The following is a 20289-nucleotide window of genomic DNA, read 5'->3' as shown; positions in this document are numbered from 1 at the left end:
CAAAACTGATCTAAACATTGCACCTGTACGTAAATGTCAAAAAATGAGAAGACCGGCTCTATTCCGTACCGGTGCGTCCCGGACCACGACGAACACTTTTTACAATGGAACTACCATGTGAAAGCCTTTTTTTTTTTTTTTTTTTTTTTTTTTTTTACAAGCAGCAGTAATTGTCAATACTAGGCTGTGGATTTTACAATATAATTTTATCTGGGTTTCTGCATATGTCAGATTATGAAGTGAGAGGATAGGAGAGGAGGAGAGGTTAGGAGCACGCGCTGAAACGGCGCATTGCCGCACCCACCACATGACATACCAACTTAGGACCCGAGTGCAGCCATGCAATGAGTGACATCTCAACACCACACTAGTTCTGATGGAATAGGACTGTGTGAGTTTTTTTTATGGTGGGGCAGGTATTAATTTCCTATTTTAGACTGGGATATGTATTAAATAGGACTTAATAAAAGAGATGGTATATGGAGACCATTCATCCATTATCCAACCCGCTGTACAGTATCCCAACACAGGGTCACGGGCGTCTGCTGGAGCCAATCCCAGCCAACACGGAAGGAATAAATCCCAGGCAGGTCGCCAACCCACCGCAGGGCACACCTACTACAAGCACACTAGGAGCAATTTAGGATCGCCAATGCACCTAACCTGCATGTATTTGGACTGTGGGAGGAAACCGGAGCACCCGGAGGAAACCCACGCAGACACGGGGAGAACATGCAAACTTCACGCATGGAAGACCCGGGAAGCGAACCCAGGTCTCCTTACTCCAAGGCAGCAGCGCTACCACTGCGCCACCCTGGAGTAGACCAGCAATGATCAAATTTAAAAAAAAAAATTGAGCAAAATCAGAATTTAATAAGCAGGGTTCTGGGAACAAGCAAAATGTCAAATGTGCATCTGGAAAAATGTGTATAATGAGAAGTAAAGACATCATTGACTAGCAGATCTTCAACTTTTAAACACACGGTAATAGCATTAGAGTACAAGAGATCTGACAAACAAGGGGATACCATTCCATCCATCAAGATTATTAGCTAATACCTATGTTGTCCTTCTATTTGCTCAGATTGTTTTTAGGTTTCTGTTGTAAATCATGACTTGACTTGGCAGTTTATTCCAGAATCCCACAACCCTCCTGACTTCCATTTTTAAACTGTTTAATTTCCATGAGTCCTTAAGTGATTCACTATTTACCTGAAAAACTCCTGAATGATCAGTTTTATGGATACCTTTGAAGATTTTTGATTTGTGTTAGGTCTCCTGTAGGCTCCTCTACTAAACAGGTTTAATTCTCTTAGACTCTCAGAGTAAGACATGCCCTTCAGCCCAAGGGCTTACATGGTTGCTCTTCCCTGCACAGCTTCTACTACTGTGACGGTGACCTCAGCAATGAAATACTCAATGTTTTGTTTCTCTTATGTATAAATAAATAAATGGATTCTAAAAAGGTATAGATGGATGTATTGTATGTTTATTAGTATCAGCAGAAAGTTTCCTTTTTATTGTTACTTAAATTTGTACCCCGATAGTCAACACATGACATATCAACAGATGCTGTACACGCTTCTATAAATACATGCAAATATAAACAGACATAAATATAGTACTTTATTTGACCCATCCAGTCTTTTGTATTATTTTAATTCCTACATTTGTTAATTTAGTTTCAAACCCATGTTTTTCAGTTCAGTGGCTGGTGTTGCATAGTCTTATGTGTAATAAAGTATATTAATTATATACTATAGCCTAGTCCATGCTTGGTGATACCTTGAAACTTTCCATCAAAAAAGGATATTGCAAAACAGAAATATGGTCTATTCACGTTAGTATCAAAAACAAATACGGACACACACACCATCTCTTTTAGTGTATATGTGATTTGAGAATGGACAACTAATTTAAGTACATTTTTGTTATCATCCTCAAATATACTGCCCAAACAATGGTCAACAAGTCAAAATTGGAGAGATAAGACCTTTCTTTTGTCCTGCAAGGCCTTTTTCTAAAAATGAAGCATGTTGTAGACCAGTAATTCTCAAGTTCAGTACTGGTCCCCTCCCTTCTGTGATGTCAGGTTATCATCCTACCCAACTTCTGCCTTTATTTGGGCTCCTCCCTTAATTAAGCAAGCTGGTACTTCCCCAGTTTCCATGTCTTAGTGTTAAACCAGAAATTACAAAGTGAGATTGCTGAATTTTATTGAAATGTAGGAAGCATTTACAGTACGTAAGTTACATGGGAATTATTATTTGTATATTGGTTTTCAAATTTTTATCAATTTAATTCTTCAGGTTTTCTATTTATTTAAGCTGTTATTTTACATAATTTTTTTTTGTTCTTTATTTCACCTTATACAATTTCTCATATTAGGAATTTGTTAGTTTTTGCATACCCCTTGGGGTCAGCCATTGTACAGCACCCCCAGAGCAATTGAAGGTTAAGGGCCTTGCTGAAGGGCCCAGCAGAGTAGGATCTCTTTTGGCAGTGACAGGGATTTGAACCGGCAACCTTTGGAATACCAGCGCAGATCCTTTGCCTCAGAGCCACCACTCCGAAGTAACCGCAGTCATCAGCATTTAGTGTTGTTGGTTCCCACGTCTGCTCCACTTTTTTTTTTTTTAATTTGCTGTTATCAGATACAATTACGGGTACAAACCCCCAACAGAAAACAGCAAACAAACAGGAAAACGACAAATAGAGTTAAGTTTCTAAAGCTATGTCATGAGAAGTCAAGCAAAATGACACCGTTTATTGGCTAACTAAAAAGATTACATATATGCAAGCTTTCAAGGCATCTCTGGCCCCTTCTTCAGGCAAGATGGATTATTGATATGGAACCAACATGTTTAAAAACACAGAAAAGTATGAGCGACCAATATCAAATAAATAAATAAATGATACATTCTGTGAAAGAAGGGAAAAAACGCTGGGTTTTTTTTTTTTTTTTTTAAATAATAGTTCTTTTGAACGCTTCTTTGTTTCCAAAGAGTATCAAAATAAAACAAAACTTTCAAAAAAAAAAAAAAAAAGTTTACTCTGCTTGTAAATTTGCCAAGTCTTTTCTTTTAAAGTTTTTTGAGCAATCTTCCCAAAACATTGGATATTATTTGGTCTAAAATCAGATTCATAATTCTTGGTGCTGTCAGGTTTTATGAAGTGTGCATCACTGTGCAGTAATCAATTACACCACATGCATTGCACTGTAGTAATGTAAACAATCCAAAATCACAAAATGGTGATGACGATTAAGTTGTACTGAAAAATCAACACATATTGTTAAAAAATATCCAAAAATGAATAAACTCTCTTAAATCACGAAAATAACTCCTTTTTAATAGAAGCAGGTATGGAAGTTTATTTGTAAACCCCAATTGTTGGGGAGGGGGCAGATTGAACATCTGGATTGGCTCAAGGAATGCCTAGATAGTATCCTATAAATAACAATATTTATTTGTTATTTCTTGTGACCTGTTTGTAGCCAATGCAAAATTCAAGCAAACTGATGGTCTCAAGTTTACCTGGCAGTGGTCTGAGCACTGGATAGACATTGGATAATCAAACTGTCATGGGAATGCTTTGATGTACCCTCTGTCTGAGAAGATCTCAGCTCTTAACTTCTGAAAAAACTTCAAACACATTGTATGGGGTCTGACTAGTGCCCTAAGGTCTCTGTAGTAGAGGCATGTCCAAATGACTGTAGTGAAAACTGTTTGATATCACATAGACAATATAAGGATCTTTTGTAAGAAACTGACATTTTTAAAAAGGTGGTCTTTAATAGGTTGGAGAGATACAGTATTAGATGCAGTAATGGCCCAAATGAAGGCCTGGTTATTAGAGTAATTTAGGCAGACCATTGTAAAAATCTAAGCACACTTCCTATGATACAATTACTTTCTGACACCTTTATCACCCTATGAGTTGTACAGCATTACCAATGTTTACATGCAGTTTTTGTTTTTCCTTAATGTAGTAAGCATCTTCAGGTATATACAGTATAGTCTGCAAGAGACTATTTATTACTTGTTAATGAGCAGTCTGTGTTTTAATTATTTCTTTCTTACGGAATACAGTACTTATGGAGCCTTGCATTTATCTGAAACTAGGCAGCAAAAAATGGCTGTCAAAGATAATTTAATTTTTTTTTCTAACAGATGACTTTTTTGTTTATTTCTTATAAACAGACTGCAGATTTAAACTGCTAATGCTTGGAGTTCTTACATGATTAAAATTGAATGAACACACTGACCATCAAATGGCTCACATCCATCTGCTTTCTTTATAATATGGCATTCCAACAAAGATGTTATTCCTAAAACACTAGACTGCTTGTCTCATATCATCATGACAGAAACATGCAATTCTCTAACCTTCACACTACTCTGAAAACCCCAACAACCTTTCACAAATGCTCACCTAGCTTTTCCGGAATTTTCTACCTATGTAGTTTGAATGCACCATTCACATTCAAATCATGCCAACAAGTGCACCTTGTCATAAACTTCAAACTTATCTGTAACTGATCATTTTGTACCTACTATAATGAATCCAGCGTCTGCTGTTCTGTCAACTTGTGTGTTAATGTACTGTACTCCTTTGAACTCTCTGTCTACATTTAGTTTTTAGGCTCTTCCAAATTTGTTTTGATATAGTTTATCATGCATTAAATGATTGTATGCTTTGTCTTGTTGCTGTTACACACATTTGTAAGTTTCATTAAAAACAAAGACAAAAAAAATAAATAATGTGATTACACACTCTCTTTAAACGTTCCGGCTAGCCTTTCAATGATTCTGAGAAAACAGGAGAGATTTGCCCCAGTGTCTTCTTAATAATGTTGGGCAAATGTTAGAAAGGGGAAGGTGCTCTTTTAGGAGCCTTTTAAAATTGTGGATACATTCTGTCCAGAGGAGGCAGAAACAAGAGAATATAATGAGACTGTGTGCATTTCTATGATTAAGGTGGCTGTAGTTTTTGAGACTTTTTACAGTAGCAATTGTGTGGAATTGAATAATACATGTTCAGAAATAGGAAAGGTCTAAACTATTGCTGGGATGTCTTGGCTAATACACCTCTTCAATGTTTCATGGAAGGCAGTTACAGCAACTCTGGACAGAATTCTTTACTGTAATATTTTAGCATTATAGTCTCTTAAGTTCCCAGTGTCCTTTAACTGCTTCATGTTGGTACCTTTCCAATGTGCAGCTGTTGTACTTTGATAAGTGCCAAATGACTATCATATAATTAAGCCTTTGATTGTCTTTATATTTCTTATATCCTATAAATGGGTTGCTCATATGCGACTCCCACACATTTATTAGCTATATGTTAATAAAGCATTTATGTAGTCATTACACCTTATAAAGACATATGTGTAATAAAGAAAACTATGATAGCTGCATTTGCTGCATAGACTAGGTATGGTCTGTATGCAGTATTTCCTTGCTAAATAAAATATTTTGATACATTGCTGAAGTCTGACAAACCTTCATGAACAAGAGATAAACCACAGGATTTCCCTAACACAATGTCTTCATTTTTAAAAATGAATGTGTTTATCTATAGAGTAGTGAGAATATTTGCCAATCTTGTCAACTTATACACCGTAAACACACAAAAAGTATATGATTATATTATCAGATATCTTGTGGGAGGTAATGTAAAAGAATATTGTTCCAGGACCTGTATTTGTATCTTTATTGGTGCATGGAGTATATTTAAAGTTAGCATTGGTGTAAAGGACCTGTCCATGAAAGTATGTTTACAATAGAAATGGACGAGGTATCAATGAGACTTAAATAGACTTCAGTTGAGGAACATGAACATTATATTTTTGCTGTCTGAAAAAAAGGGTGGCACAGCTGGAATAACAGTAAAAAAACTTTATTTTCTTCACTTTAAATGGTCTTACTACTGTCAGCTATAATTACTACATTTGTACCAGTTTCTCAAAGCTAGCTTCGAGAGCACTAATAAACCTAGAATTCTTAAGTTATCCAGTACATAATATAAAAAAAATATATCTGAAAGTTTTGTTAACACCAAAGAAAATCAGGTGGCTTCTTAGCTTAGTTTAAAGGTATTCAAAAAAATATTTTTGCTCTTATTAATTGCAAAAATGTAGCGATTTTAATTTAAAGCAAAAAGCTCTCTATTTGAACTTCATTAACAGTTCTGTTGCAACATTTTAGACAATAAGAATGTAATTATTTTATGACCTTAGTACACAAAAAGTAATGGCAGCAGATCAAATCCATCCTCCAAAGTGTAGTTTGTTAGGAAGATAGACTCTGGTAAGATAATCTGGTGCTAAAGCTGTCAGGGACTGAATTTCTGCCTTCATCTTACTATTTCGTATTATATCAATCTGTCAATAAAAAAGAAAATCTAAAGTAACATAAATGAAATGTACCAATACCAAATTATAAATTATCATTTTGTATATTCAGTATATTTCTAGGTTTAAGATTTTCCCAGTTACATGCAAGTCTAGCCACACCCACAAGATAGGATTAAAAAAAAAACCCTCTTGTTTTGATACAGATATCTTACCTCTCTTTGCCAAAGAGGCTGGCTCATAATGTAGGGTCTCTTCTGCATACTGGCAAGCTTGTTGTAATCGGTCTTTGTAAGTGGGATTAAGGCAGCCTTTGGTATGATAAGTCTGTAACAAATTATTTACTATATGTTTATCAATAAGTTTTTTTGTGTGTTTCAGCTAGTTTCTTCAGTTCAGTTTCCTAAAAGAATACTATATTTAGGAAGCCCTGTATGAAGCACTGGGTGCTGCTTGATTTTCTTTTTCTAGTGATTTTTTTAAATCTTAAATTTAACAAGTTGAAAACAAGTGAATAGTTACAGCTCAAAATTGATCCTACACCCAGATAACTAGTATTAATTTTTTACTTTCTGGACCAAGACCTTTGTGTACTAATGCATTACCTAAAACTACATGTGACAATACAGTATTAAAGAATGATTATCATGCCAACCTTTCAAGATCTGATGGAAGAAGACCCAGCCACATAATAGATGGAACAGTAAGACGATGACCTTCAAATGACATGGACTTTCAAAAGATAACATTTATGTTAACACAGATGTAATATGAAAACATTTCCTATAGCATATATGAACTCACTGTATAACGTTCACAACAGTAAAAATATACTACTGTATTTAAAAAATTGGCAATACTGAAAGGCTCACAAATGGCCACTCTTCAAATTTTATCATTCATAAAATGTGTTCAGTAAATATAAAACACATGTATATAGTTTCTATCTTACTGTACTATATATGTTAGCCCCTGTATGTTCATATGTACAGTAGTTCAGTATTTGTATTTAATTACATATACTACAACTTCTTTATAGTTATTTAGCAAACACACATTATGAAAAATTAATAAATTATTCTCCTTACCACAGATCCATACTTGTAAATACACATAATTTCAATACCTAAAAAAAACAATTTTATATATTCACTAATAGGTAGCTATACTATAAATTAAGTGAATGTGGTCAAAATTTTTTCACATACAAGTGTGAGTGGAAAAAAGGCAATTAAAAATAAATTTAAACATGAATCTACTTGAAAACCCCAAATATAAAAACACATGGTCTGGAGGAAATAATAAAAACACAACTATAAATTAATATCATGGATCCAAAGAGGAGTACAGTGGCACTTTGCCTTCACAATGGCTTCAGTGCTTCTTTCAAATGCTGTCATACTGTACAAGTCCTGAACTGGGTATGGTGGGATGCTTCATCATTCTTCGAACTTTGAACTCTAGACCTCCCCTCAATGGTTGAATGATGTTTGGCAATAGACGGTCTTTGACTTTGTTCTAGTGTTCTTGAAATCACTGTTGAATTATTCAGTAGTCTTTGTGGGGAATTGTCATGTAACTGGGGAATAACATGAAGAACATAGTGTTGGTCCCCTGTTGTGCACTTGGTCTTGTAAAATAGCCTAATATTCTTTGGCCATTATATAACAATGAAAAACAATCTTTCAACCTAGTTGCTCCCATGAGGGCTCTCAACCAGTATCATTGTGGGTGAAAGATGACAGGCCATATTATTTTTTCTCATTGGTCAGTAGTCTTTGAATTGTAAAATGTTATAGGATTAAATTGTGCAGGCTTCATTTAGCAACAATCCTGTGCAGTACCTAGTCAGTTACCTTCAATTTTTGAGCACTACTTCTCCTTGCCAAGACCATTTCTTTGTGTTTTATATACGCTGTTATTTTTTAGATGGATCCTCTTGATAGGCTAAATAATTTTTACACATTTTGGACTGAATTACCTTCAATTTTGGGCCCTTTGGAATTATTAATTGCCTCACGTTGGTTTATACAAAAAAAAAATGCATATCAAAGTGCTAATTATTAGACCTCTTTTAAAGTTCATAAATATTGTTAATAAGCAAAGTTATATGTTTCACCATTGCTGCTGCCAACTGCGATAGTTTCATTTATTTTGTCCAGCCAATGTCAGTTATTTACATTAAAGGTACAAATACTGAGAATTTACGCTGTAGCACTGCTGATATAATACTTTAAAAGAAACTATATCACATCAGGTGAAGTTTATGAATGATAAACCATACATCTATTTCCAAAATTGGCTTCATTCCTTTACAGTGTAATGTGAAGATTGACTATTTCAGGAGAAAGCAAGTGGAAGACAGGAACCATCAAAGAATTGATTTCCAGTCCGTTGCTGGTTCCTTTCATGAATAGGATTAACATTTGTTTGTATTTAAGAATGAAGAAGTAAACCTAAAGTACTAGAAAACAATGCAAACAAGAGAACATTCAAGTCCCATGAAAACAGTAAAAGTTGTGGAAACCAAACCTTGATCTTTAGTATTGTACAGCAGTGCTAAACACAGCATTACTACAACATCTATAATTGTAAATTAAAAATAACTAAACATAGAAAAATGCTTCTGAGCTAGAAAATGTAAAGTCAAATTCAGTATTATGATATTGTCATCATTGTGTTATTTTGAAAGTTGTTCTTTAAACTAAAAAAAAAAAGCTGATATTTTAGAAAGACTTTGAAGAATATATAAGCAAGATATGTTTAAAAGTAGAATGAATACCATAAGGGTCTGCATCGACAAGTGCAAACACTGGAATCTGTAGGAATTCCCAAAGTTTTCTGACCATCAGACGAGTGTTTAGGTCAGGAAATCCTTTCCCCTAAAATAAAAACAAACTAGTAGCTTAAGAGATACATTTTATGAAAGATATTTATAACTACATAAATACACTCTAATCTTAATGCTACATTTTTACATTCTAATTTTAATACTGTATTTTCAAGTAACAAGTTCTGTGGTCTAACTATGTAAAAATTTGCACTGGAACTTGAACATCTGTAGTTCCTGCCCCTTGCAAAGATACTTTACCTGACTATTTTCTAAATGTATAAATATGTAATCATGTAAAAAAAAAAAAAATTTGAACTGTAATGTGCATGGAAAATCCTACTGGTAAGGTGGTTGTGGTGATATGTTTGTATGAAAAATACTTGTTTATAGAATTTACTCTAGAATTGTATGTTGAAAATCTAAAAAACAGGGCCCAACTGCATGAATGATAAATAACTTAAGTAAATAAATATGGTAACTTTAACTGAATATAGGCTTTATCTTCTTATATTGTAGTTCACACCATAATAATGTAGATCTTAGTTCATTAATAATATGTGTAAAATGTCTTAATTTTATAAGTTATACCCTTTTTCTGTCTCCCTCTGAAACTGTATTTATGACTCATCGATTTCTCAGCTTTTGTGCCTTATAAAACTTACTGTAATTATAATACAGTGAGCTGATTCTCCAAGAAAGTTATCATCCAAGAGTCTCTGAAAAGTAGCATCCTTTTCCACGATCAGTAAATATTGAGCAGAGGAGGATATATCTAATCTGTTCAGGTAAATTTTGCATATTATCACAGACTTAATTTATGCATCAGAAAATAGTATGCATCAGAAAATAGTATTACACCAACAGTAGTAGGGTGTTGTGCTGTGTTAGCCATTGTGGATGCAATGAGAAGTCAAGCTAATTGACACATTTTATTAGCTAACTTTTTACATTAGTCAATAAAAGGTGTCACTTTGCTTGCCTTCTTATTAAACCAACATTAATTAATATCATTCTACGAATGTCAAAAGCAGAAATCTACAACCTGGGCAGTGAATTATTATATTTTTCATCATAAGATTTCTAAAAAGGAGCAAAGAAAAACAAATATTGCAATTGTTTATTTAAAATCTTGGTACTGTATATCAGTGCTCCGCAACCTTTTCTCACCTACGACACACCAAAGTTCTTCCTAGAATTCCGCGGCACATCAAAAGCCAAAATATATAGCAGTGGCGTAGCGAGGGCGGTCTGCTCCGAGCGCCAGCTATTTAGGGGCGTCCAAACTACAGTAGTTTCCTTTTTTTCCTTGAGGAGGCGCAAAAAAAAAATTTCTTTCAGCTTTGGGGCGTCAAATTTTTCACCGCCCCGGACAACATGAACTCCAATTTATTTTTTCAGCTTTAGGGCGTCAAATGTTTCACCACCCCGGGGCAACATGATCTCCAGCTACGCCACTGATATATAGATATTAATTTAATACACAAATTTTACAATACATTTTCATTTTTTTTTATAAGTATACATTTATTATAAGTATACATACATAAAAACTATACTATATTTACTTTTATGCAATCTTAACAGTTATTATAACATAATGACTGATTAATGTGATACCTGCGCTTGTTTCAATGAACACAAAAGTTTTATATTCGGCTCAATATTTGACAGCGCAACCCGAAGTTCTTGGTCAAGATCTTTTAAGCATGACCGCTTATCATTTTTAATTAACACAAGAGTTGAAAAACTTTGCTCACATGCTTATGTCGTCGAAAATGGAAGTAGTGTTAGGATGGCCTTGTCAGAAATGCGAGGATATTCTTTCTTAACGGAAATCCAGAAAACATCTAATGGAACTTCGGCGAAATGAAGTTTTAACGTCCTGTCATTACTTAATTCTATAAATTCCTCTCGAATTTGCAGTGACAGTGCTTCCGTAGAATTTACTGCATTGGTTGCAAAAGGATTTCGAATCCAATCGTATTGTTTCGTATTAATAGAATAAAAATAGTGATCAAATTTCTGCTGAAGCATACTCAAATGTTGTTGGGCCAAATCCACAATTAATTGCTTGTTTTCAATCGTACTATGGTTGATCCTTTGGTACATTTCTAAACATCCTTTTTGCAACTCTGCCTGCCAAAGTTCAAGTTTTTTTTGAACCCCTGTAATTTATCGGAGCACGTCAATATATTCTCATTCCGTCCTTGCATTTTTTTTATTAAGTTCATTCAGATGCTCGAATATATCAGCCATGTATGCAAGTTTGGCTATCCAGTAATCATCATCGAGGCGCTGGTATAGTTCGGGCATATTTTGATCTAAAAGAAAGTCACGCACCTCGTAGCGAAGCTCAAACAATCTAGCCAAAACTTTGCCTCGGGATAGCCAACGAACTTCAGTATAAAACAATAAGGATTCATATTCGGCTCCCATTTCTGCACAGAGTATTCCAAAGATTCGCGAATTTAGGGCTCTCGATTTAATTATGTTTATGATTTTAATGCATTCATTCATCGTGTTCAAAAGTTCCTCTGGCAAATTCTTGACCACCAATGCTTCTCGATGTATGCAGCAGTGTGTAATTTGTATTATCGGATTTTTTTGTTTTACACAAGAGACAAAACCTTTTTTACTACCCGTCATTGCCACAGCGCCATCCGTGCAAATAGCAATGCAATTGCTCCATTGAATATTATATATTTTTGAAGAAATCATCGGTTACTCGGAAAATTTCTTCACCGGTAGTTCGCTCTGGAACCTCCTTACAAAATAAATAATGTTCTTTAATAAAGTCCTCGTCAATGAAACGTACAATAGCTATCAGTTGTGCTTTATTTTTGATATCGGTTGATTCGTCAATTTGAAGCGCAAATTTTTCAGCCAATATCAGTTTTTCTAATCAGTGTTCCTAAAATATTGCTTGACATGTCGTGAATACGTCTTTTAACAGTATCGGCAGACAACGAAACTTTATTCACTTCCTTAACTTCATTGGGCCCAAGCATAAGTCGAACAATTTCCATGTATGCTGGTTTAATAAGTGTTTCGCCGATAGTATGTGGTCTTTTCTGACGTGCAATTAATTTTGCAACATGGTAGCTAGCTTCTAAGGCCTTTTCAGAAACCGTAACGGCCGATTTCATAAATTGCTTCTGTTTTTGATTTTGTTCTATGTGCCTCTGAAAATATTGTTTGCCTTTTTTGGCGTAACTGGGATGGTTTGAATTTAGATGGCGATTTAGTTTACTGGGTGCCATTGCCTCGTTTGATAGCTGATCGCCGCAAATGATGCATTGTGGCTTTGGAGCCGTTTCGTCACCACACCACGAGAATCCATATCAAATGTAGTCTTCGTTGTACTTCCTTTTCACAATCTTCTTTGTTTTTTTTGCAACACTTGTGCTGGGTTCTTCATCATCTGTACGTGAAGACGAATCTTTTCCACATAAAAATTTATCCATATTTAAAGGGGTATAAAACTAAATATGAGTCACACGAAGAACGTTAACCATACACAATTCAGCAACACAACTAATAGCAATGAATGACAACTACTGTCGCAAGACGAGTGAATGCGACGTAGCACAACTAATACGTCAGCTTCAATTGAATCTAGGTGAGGGCACGGAGCGCTCTGCTTATCAAAGCATACTACGCAGTTGTCTGGCGACTACGTAGGGCCTACGTCATAGGCGACAGGCGATGGGATTTATTATTTCAGAGAAATGACACATAAAATTATGAAACCTTTAAAAGGTGAATATTTCATTGCACGTATTCTCGTTATTGTGTTTATAAGGAGGACCGTTGAAATATTATTTAGTTAGAAAATTGTCTTATTTTACCACGTCACACCTGTATCGGCTCAAGGCACACCAGTGTGCCGTGGCACACCGGTTGCGGAGCACTGCTGTATATAATGAAAGGATACATTTAATTCCTTGAACACTAGATGGCACCAGGACTGCCTAACAGACAAGAATAACAGATAGACTTTAACCAAATAGAGGTCTGCCTTCCAAAACAAGTGAAATTAATTTTACCAGTTTTCAGATGCTATTGCTTAGGCATTACATTACTCAAAATCTTGCTGTACAACAACCAAATTACATGAACAAAGACAAAAAAAAATATTAGTGACAGGTTAGTTTAATTAAATCAATATATAAAAAAAAAATCATAAAAAAAAATCAATAATAAATAAAGTCAGCTTTGGGGTAATAAATTTCAAAATAAACCATGCCAATTTAACTGTAAAATTTCCTTACAAGGCTGATTAGAAAATAAAACTCCACAATAAAAAAAAAAAATAGTAACTGTAACATTTGCTGACCACACTGTTAAGTTTTAGTAAGATTGTGGGTTATAGTTTTACTGTCAAGACTAGGTTACATATTTTGTGAATTCCTGTGAAGACACTAATCACCACAAGATAAGTTAATTTACACAAGTTGTTTGCCAGTAAACAGCTGGCAGAACCTTTTGTAAGAGGAGATGAATTATCATTCCCAAATTGACACCAGCAATAAATGGGACAAGGACCTATGCCAAGAGTGGGCAGCACTGACGTTTTTTAGAAAGGAAAAGCATATTATGACTCTAGTTGCTGCTTTAGCAAATCTTTTACAACTGGGTGGGGAGACTAAACTGTGAAAATTACTACAATGAAGTACATATAAGATAGGGCAATAGTATTTTCATCCTGTAAACAAGCTCCCCTTTCCAAGATTAGGCACCTAAAACATTTGGTTGCTTTGTTATACTACTCAGATTTTTGATCTAAGACTGATAGGGCAATTTCCAGGTGTTCCAGGGTACTTGCTCCAATGAAGTATACTTACAGTGACTATTGTGTTTGTTCACAGTTTTTGACAGAGAAGAAATTAAGGTGTAACAAACGATTTGGTGGATTATGATGAATATGCATGTTACACAGATTTTTATCCTCATACAACTAACTTCTCACTTCCTGTTTATGATAATTGCAATGTCCTTGGCATGAGAAGGTGATGAGAAGAGACATCTATACATATTTGTGGAAGAGTTGCACAAAAGACTTAACAAATGATATGTATGTAAACATCCAGGCAATGGAAAACGGTTTTGCATGTGCTTTCTTAAGCATCTAGCATGAGCTGAGTTTTTGGCACCCCCATGACCAGCGTTAGTGGCTATTTTTGCAAATGTCAAAACTATCATTTTGATGATAGTCAGCTAAGAAAGTTGTTTCAGAAGACAAAATGGGCAAATTATCTGTGATAAGAAAAGAAGCTTAATAAATCAGAAGAAGAATTCCTGCTGCTATAGACCTGTATAAACCAGGTAAAAGCAGCTTGTGTGTCTCTGGAGGGTTTATCTCACTGATGACATGAACACTATGGTTCATTAAGAAAAGCTGCCAGAGAATACTCAGGAAAAAAAACTTCAAGAAAAAGAATGGGAATCCACAAATGCGTTTGTCATATTTTTTGCTAAACATCATTCACCAAGGCCATATCATACAGGCAACTGCCACAATCTCTGACACTTAGAGAATTATTTGTGTAAGTTTATATACAAGGCAATTACAGGGAAGCTTCAAAACATAATTAAGCAGGTTATTTATTCCTGTAATAAATAGACAGTAGATATTAAGATGTCAGTATTTTACTTAACTTTGTGTCTTACAACTGAGATTTGTAAAAAGTAAATTTAGGCATGCTGCCTCTTCCTTATTGAACTTATTTCAAAAGGCCAGAAATTTAAGTTATTTTCATATTTCTTTTACTATTTTGACATTTTGGCATTGATTTATTGTTAATATCATGCATTTTATGTTAACTGTCTACATTTACTTGCCATGGTAACAATGTGTATTTTTCTGTAATACATGGGGCTCAGTTATAGAACATATGTAAGACTCTGCTGTTTAAATAAGTCCTAATTTCAACATGCTTACATCAGTTTAGGGTTGTGAGGTATGGAACCTATAATGCAGCACTGAGCTTAGGAGAGGAACATTCCCTTGATGTTACAGTTGATTTAAGAGTGCAATCGTTTACATGTGGCCAATTTCCTATAAAGTTTCCGGTTACCTCAACACAACTGTGAAAGTTAAAACTTGAGCACCTACAGAAAAATTAAAATGAAAATTCATTTTAATTTTTCTGACTGAAAGAGGTAAACAATTATCCCACTCTCCAAGTAATTACAGCTATGGGAAAAGCACTGTGTGTATTGTGTATAATAAAAACATTGGACTTAACCATGTGTGAGAGAAAACTCACTGCAAGACTGTAGCAATAATCATGTCATATCATCTCATTTTCTAACCTGCTTCATCCAGACCAAGGTCACAGGCTGGAGTCTATCCCAGCTAGCACAGGGCACAAGGCAGTAACAAACCCTGGACAAGGCATCAGTCCATCACAGGATGTACACACACACATGCCAATTTAGCATGACTATTTTGCCTAATCTACATGTCTTTGTAGGAAACCCACACAGAAACAGGGAAAGCATGTAAACTCCACACAGGGAAGACTTGGGACATGAACCCTTATCACATTACTGCGAGGCAACAGTGCTACCTGCACCAACGTGTAGCAATAATCACACAGGGTAAATCAAATAATTCTGTGATAGTAATTTCTTAAGTTTTTTAGACAGCACTAGAAAGGTAGTGGCTTTATGAATATAAACTACAAAAACACTCAACAAATGATTTCAATTAACCAAACACAACTAATTAATGGACGATAATAAATAATGCACAAATATGCAGATAATAAAATCTTTAAATGTTCAAAGGAATACTCTTAAAATGGATTGGTGGCTCTGGCTTAAGAATCTGGGCTAACAACTCAAAGGTTGCTGGTTTGAATTCTGGCAGTGACAGAAGGAATGCTTCTCTGTTGGGTCCTTGAGTAAGGCCCTTTTCCTGAAGTTGCTCTAGGGGTGCTGTACGAATATCTGACCACAAAACTGTGTGTCTCCGGAGAGTAAGTTAGGGTGTGTGAAAAATTACAAATTCCTTAATACAAGAAATTGTATATAGCTAATGAAGGATTGAAAATCAAAGCACAAAATGCAAAATTGTCAAACAGTAACATTCATTTTAATTCAAAACAAGCTAATGTAGGTGCACTGAACCCAAAACTAACTAATGATATTTCAATAAATATTCATGATGATTTGATGGAAAGTGACTGCAAAGTGTGGGTTGACAAAAGGTATGTATGATTTTATAATCAGTCATTTTCTAACCCACTTATTCCTGAACAGTGTTGTGGAGGGTGTCACAAACAGTCCATGGCAGTGTGAACACACACACACCAAAGCTAATTTATTATCACCAATGCACCTTAACCTGGATGTCTCTGGAATCCAGGAGGAAACACACACAGACATGGGAAGAACATGCAAACTCCATTGCAGGGGATTTCCTTACTGTAAGGCAGCAGCGCTACCACTGCGCCACTATGCCACCCAGGTTTTATAATGAGTATGCAAATGTTCATTTGACATTAACTTAGAAAATCGTTTCAGAATCCACAAATATGTAAGGGACACACAATCTACCCTGCTAACCATGACTTTACCACAGCATGAAAGAAAACATTATAATTTACCCAATAACTTGGTAACTACCCACAAAAAATGTTAGGTTTGTATGAACAAACCTAATTGGAAATATCACAACATAGAAACCATTGTTATGCTGCTATGAAATGTCATCCCAATGTCATATTTCAGTAGTACATGATTAATGTAATAATTTCAGTACCCATTTCCCCAGATAGCCTCTGTATTAAATGAATACATATTTCACTTATCACTAATATTAACACAAGTAATGACTATGTGAATTTCAACAAAATGTTAATTTTTCCCCCGTGACCCTGTGTTCGGATTCAGGCGGGTTGGATAATGGATGGATGGATGGATGGATGTTAATTTTTATTCATGTCTTCTGTATTCACCAGTTTTGTCTGGCATTTCTTTCCCTTCGTTATATAATAGACTTTAAAATTGTATACAAGCTATATACACTTGTGCAAAAAGTTCATTTAACTTCTACAGTCTAAAATTTTTACTTTACTTATTAATTATTATGGTATTGTTTGTGGAATACATCATTTCAAATTCATATATGACTTAAAATAAGAACATAAGTTGTACCAATTATTTATACAAAAATAATTAAAGTTAAAAGTCTTCCTAGAATTAGCTTTGGTATAAATTAGTAAGAATAACTCTAAAAAAGAACAAAGGATACCTGGGTAATATTTAATAATTTAAACTTTATAATGACTGTAAAAATTGTTAAAAACTAAAAAATTAAAATATTTGATTTTTGCTTATTGTTTCCTACCATTGAATTTGATGCACAGTTAACTCTGGTTCCATCTACTTCTGTATAGCATAAATCCCCAGCAATTAGTCCTTTGGAGGTTGCAAGCTGTAAATATCATTAATAAAAATGGTGGAATGACACTTATGATTTCTGGAATTTCTCAAAATTTCTGTATTGAATTATTTAAGTGAGCAGAATGGCTAAAAATACAAATACTGTACATTAAAAGCCAAGCACAATGTCATTTTTGAACTAAATTATTCTCTGAAATGAATATTATTTCTTAGTGTTAGAGAAAAATTACATAGTGCAGCATATCCTTAAGGCAGCAGGCGGTGTGAACAACAGTCTTAACTAGGTGAACAGATGACTCTTGATTTAGAGGTGTGTACAGGAAGCAATCAGCTTCTGTGGTGTGGAAGCTGTGCCTTATGGATAGGGAGTAGGGTAACATTTTGTTGTACCTAGCTGACTGCATGAGTCATGTAGACTAAACAGATTTCACATGGCTATATCTGGAAAGATTCAGAGTAAAAAAGGAAAGGGCGCAAGAGGATAAGGTAAAAAAACGTCTGAAAACTTAGTTAGTTCTTCTGCTATACTGTATTTAATGGTAGATTTCTGAACATATTTAAAATGACATTACCATAACTGTTGGTTCAACCAACCCCAAAAATATACTTGCCTATGACGTGCACTACATTCTATGAAGGAATTATTTGCCTTTATAAAATTAGAGAAATTACACCCCACCACAAAACACACAACTGTGAAATCATAATCATCAATGCAGTAATGTACCAGGGTAATGCAATCCATCATCCCTGCAGAATGTATGTAATCAGGTGTTCTTGTGAAAGATTAATGTTAATTATGGATCTTTATCATGTTAAACATGGATATATTTTACTAACTTTCTATCCATTACATCATATTACATCATAGTCTTTCACAATTGTGAACAACATTTTCAGGATAATATTGTTAATTTTGCTTATTTCCCAATATTTCACACAAAGATCCTACTAACAAGTTAATTTATGCAGATTTTATACAGTTGTACTGTATATTTCCTACACTATTTAAAAATTTTCAGTCATTTGCAAAATATTATCATGCTCTCACTAAATCTTTTAATTTTTAAGACATGAATTGTCTTTACAGTGGATATATTCCTTCAACTTAATCACTTAAAATATAGAAATACCAAATTAACTAGGTGAAGCTCTGATCAGGTTTTTTAGGGCCAATACCTGATCACAGATTTCATGTAACAGAAATGACCAATATTTTTTTATCTCTTAAAAAATTTTTTACACCAAAAGTCCCTTCATAATCAGACATGTAAAAGCCTTATGTTCTATATTAGTGTTAATGTTGGTATTTTTATAATTTAAACTATAAGTGTTACTTGTTCATTTTTTATTAACAAAGTGAAATTTTGTAGGCATATTGTTCAGTGGCCATAAAAATACTAGAATTATAAAAAACAATACTTTTAAATATGTAGAATATTTATCCACAATACATAAGGCCTAAAAGAATGCTTCTTATAATTACTGCAGTCATATTGTTTAGTTTCTTCTGTAATGTACTTATTTGAAACAAATTGTAATAAAAAAAAAAGTTTTCACCATTTATCTAACAAAATACATACATACAGTGGAACCTCGGTTCACGACCATAATTTGCTCCAAAACTCTGGTCGTAAACCGATTTGGTCGTGAACCGAAGCAATATCCCCCCCATAGGATTGTATGTAAATACAATTAATCTGTTCCAGACCAAACGAACTGTATGTAAATATATATATATATTTTAAGCACAAATATAGTTAATTAAACCATAGAATGCACAGCGTAATAGTAAACTAAATGTAAACTAAATGAGAAAATCTTGAACAACAGAGAAAACTAACATTGCAAGAGTTCGCGCTATACTGTAGCCTTATGACCAGATTGCTGTAAACACTTTTTTTTTTGTTTGTTTTTTTGAGTTTTAAGCACAGGGGGAAAAAAAGGAACATTTGAACAAATCCGAACTTTATTTAAAAGCCAACCATAAGCAACCAAGAAAGTAACATTGCAGGAGTTCACGCTAATAGCCTTACAACCCGATCGCTGTAAACACTCTTTTTAAATGAGTTTTAAGCACGGGGGAAAAAAGGAACATTTGAACAAATCCGAACTTTATTTAAAAACCAACCATAAACCACCAAGAAAGTAACATTGCAGGAGTTCACGCTAATAGCCTTACAACCCGATCGCTGTGTAAACTTTTTTTTTTTTTTTTAATGAGTTTTAAGCACAGGGAAAAAAAAATGAACATTTGAAAAATCAGAAATTTAATAAACAACCAAGAAAAGTAACATTGCAACAATTCACGCTACGAACTGAAACATGAACATTTGAAAAATCCATAGTACAAAAAACTAACCATAAACCACCAAGAAAATTCACCTTGCATAAGTCGAGTTCTGACATGAAGGAAGTGAGGAGGAACTGAGTGGAGAGGAGGTTACAGTTTTAAGGGAGAGTCCGGCTCCGCGATGGAGGGATGTTCTCCTTCAGGTGTTTTCCCTGTGATTTCTTGGGTTTCTGGTGTTTTTAGCTGTTTAGCTGGTGGATCAGACTTCACGAAATAGCGGCCTAATGTGACTTGCCTTTTCCTACGCATTAAAATTTTTCGGACCATATCGTCAACCAAATTTGGAGGGTCTGCCAGTGCATTGTCCATCAGAAGAAGGCATTTTTTAGGCAGGTT

At 34.5% G+C, this 20289-nt stretch overlaps 1 protein-coding gene across 1 annotated transcript in view; it reads right to left on the bottom strand.

Moving 5' to 3' along the window:
* Positions 1-5947: 5947 nt before the first annotated feature.
* The window catches only part of spo11 (SPO11 initiator of meiotic double stranded breaks), a 30441-nt gene continuing 16099 nt past the window's right edge, over positions 5948-20289 (bottom strand). The window contains exons 7-14 of the mRNA XM_051932455.1: positions 17545-17631; positions 13123-13159; positions 9851-9960; positions 9138-9237; positions 7444-7481; positions 7011-7087; positions 6571-6682; positions 5948-6385 (exon numbers count right to left, since the gene is read on the bottom strand). Of these exons, the coding sequence (XP_051788415.1) occupies positions 6266-6385; positions 6571-6682; positions 7011-7087; positions 7444-7481; positions 9138-9237; positions 9851-9960; positions 13123-13159; positions 17545-17631 (681 nt within the window). The 3' untranslated portion in view covers positions 5948-6265. The remainder of the gene's footprint in view (positions 6386-6570; positions 6683-7010; positions 7088-7443; positions 7482-9137; positions 9238-9850; positions 9961-13122; positions 13160-17544; positions 17632-20289) is intronic.

Source organism: Erpetoichthys calabaricus, chromosome 10, assembly GCF_900747795.2.
Source record: "Erpetoichthys calabaricus chromosome 10, fErpCal1.3, whole genome shotgun sequence".
NCBI lineage: Eukaryota > Metazoa > Chordata > Cladistia > Polypteriformes > Polypteridae > Erpetoichthys > Erpetoichthys calabaricus.
This window is presented reverse-complemented; position numbering and strand designations above follow the sequence as displayed.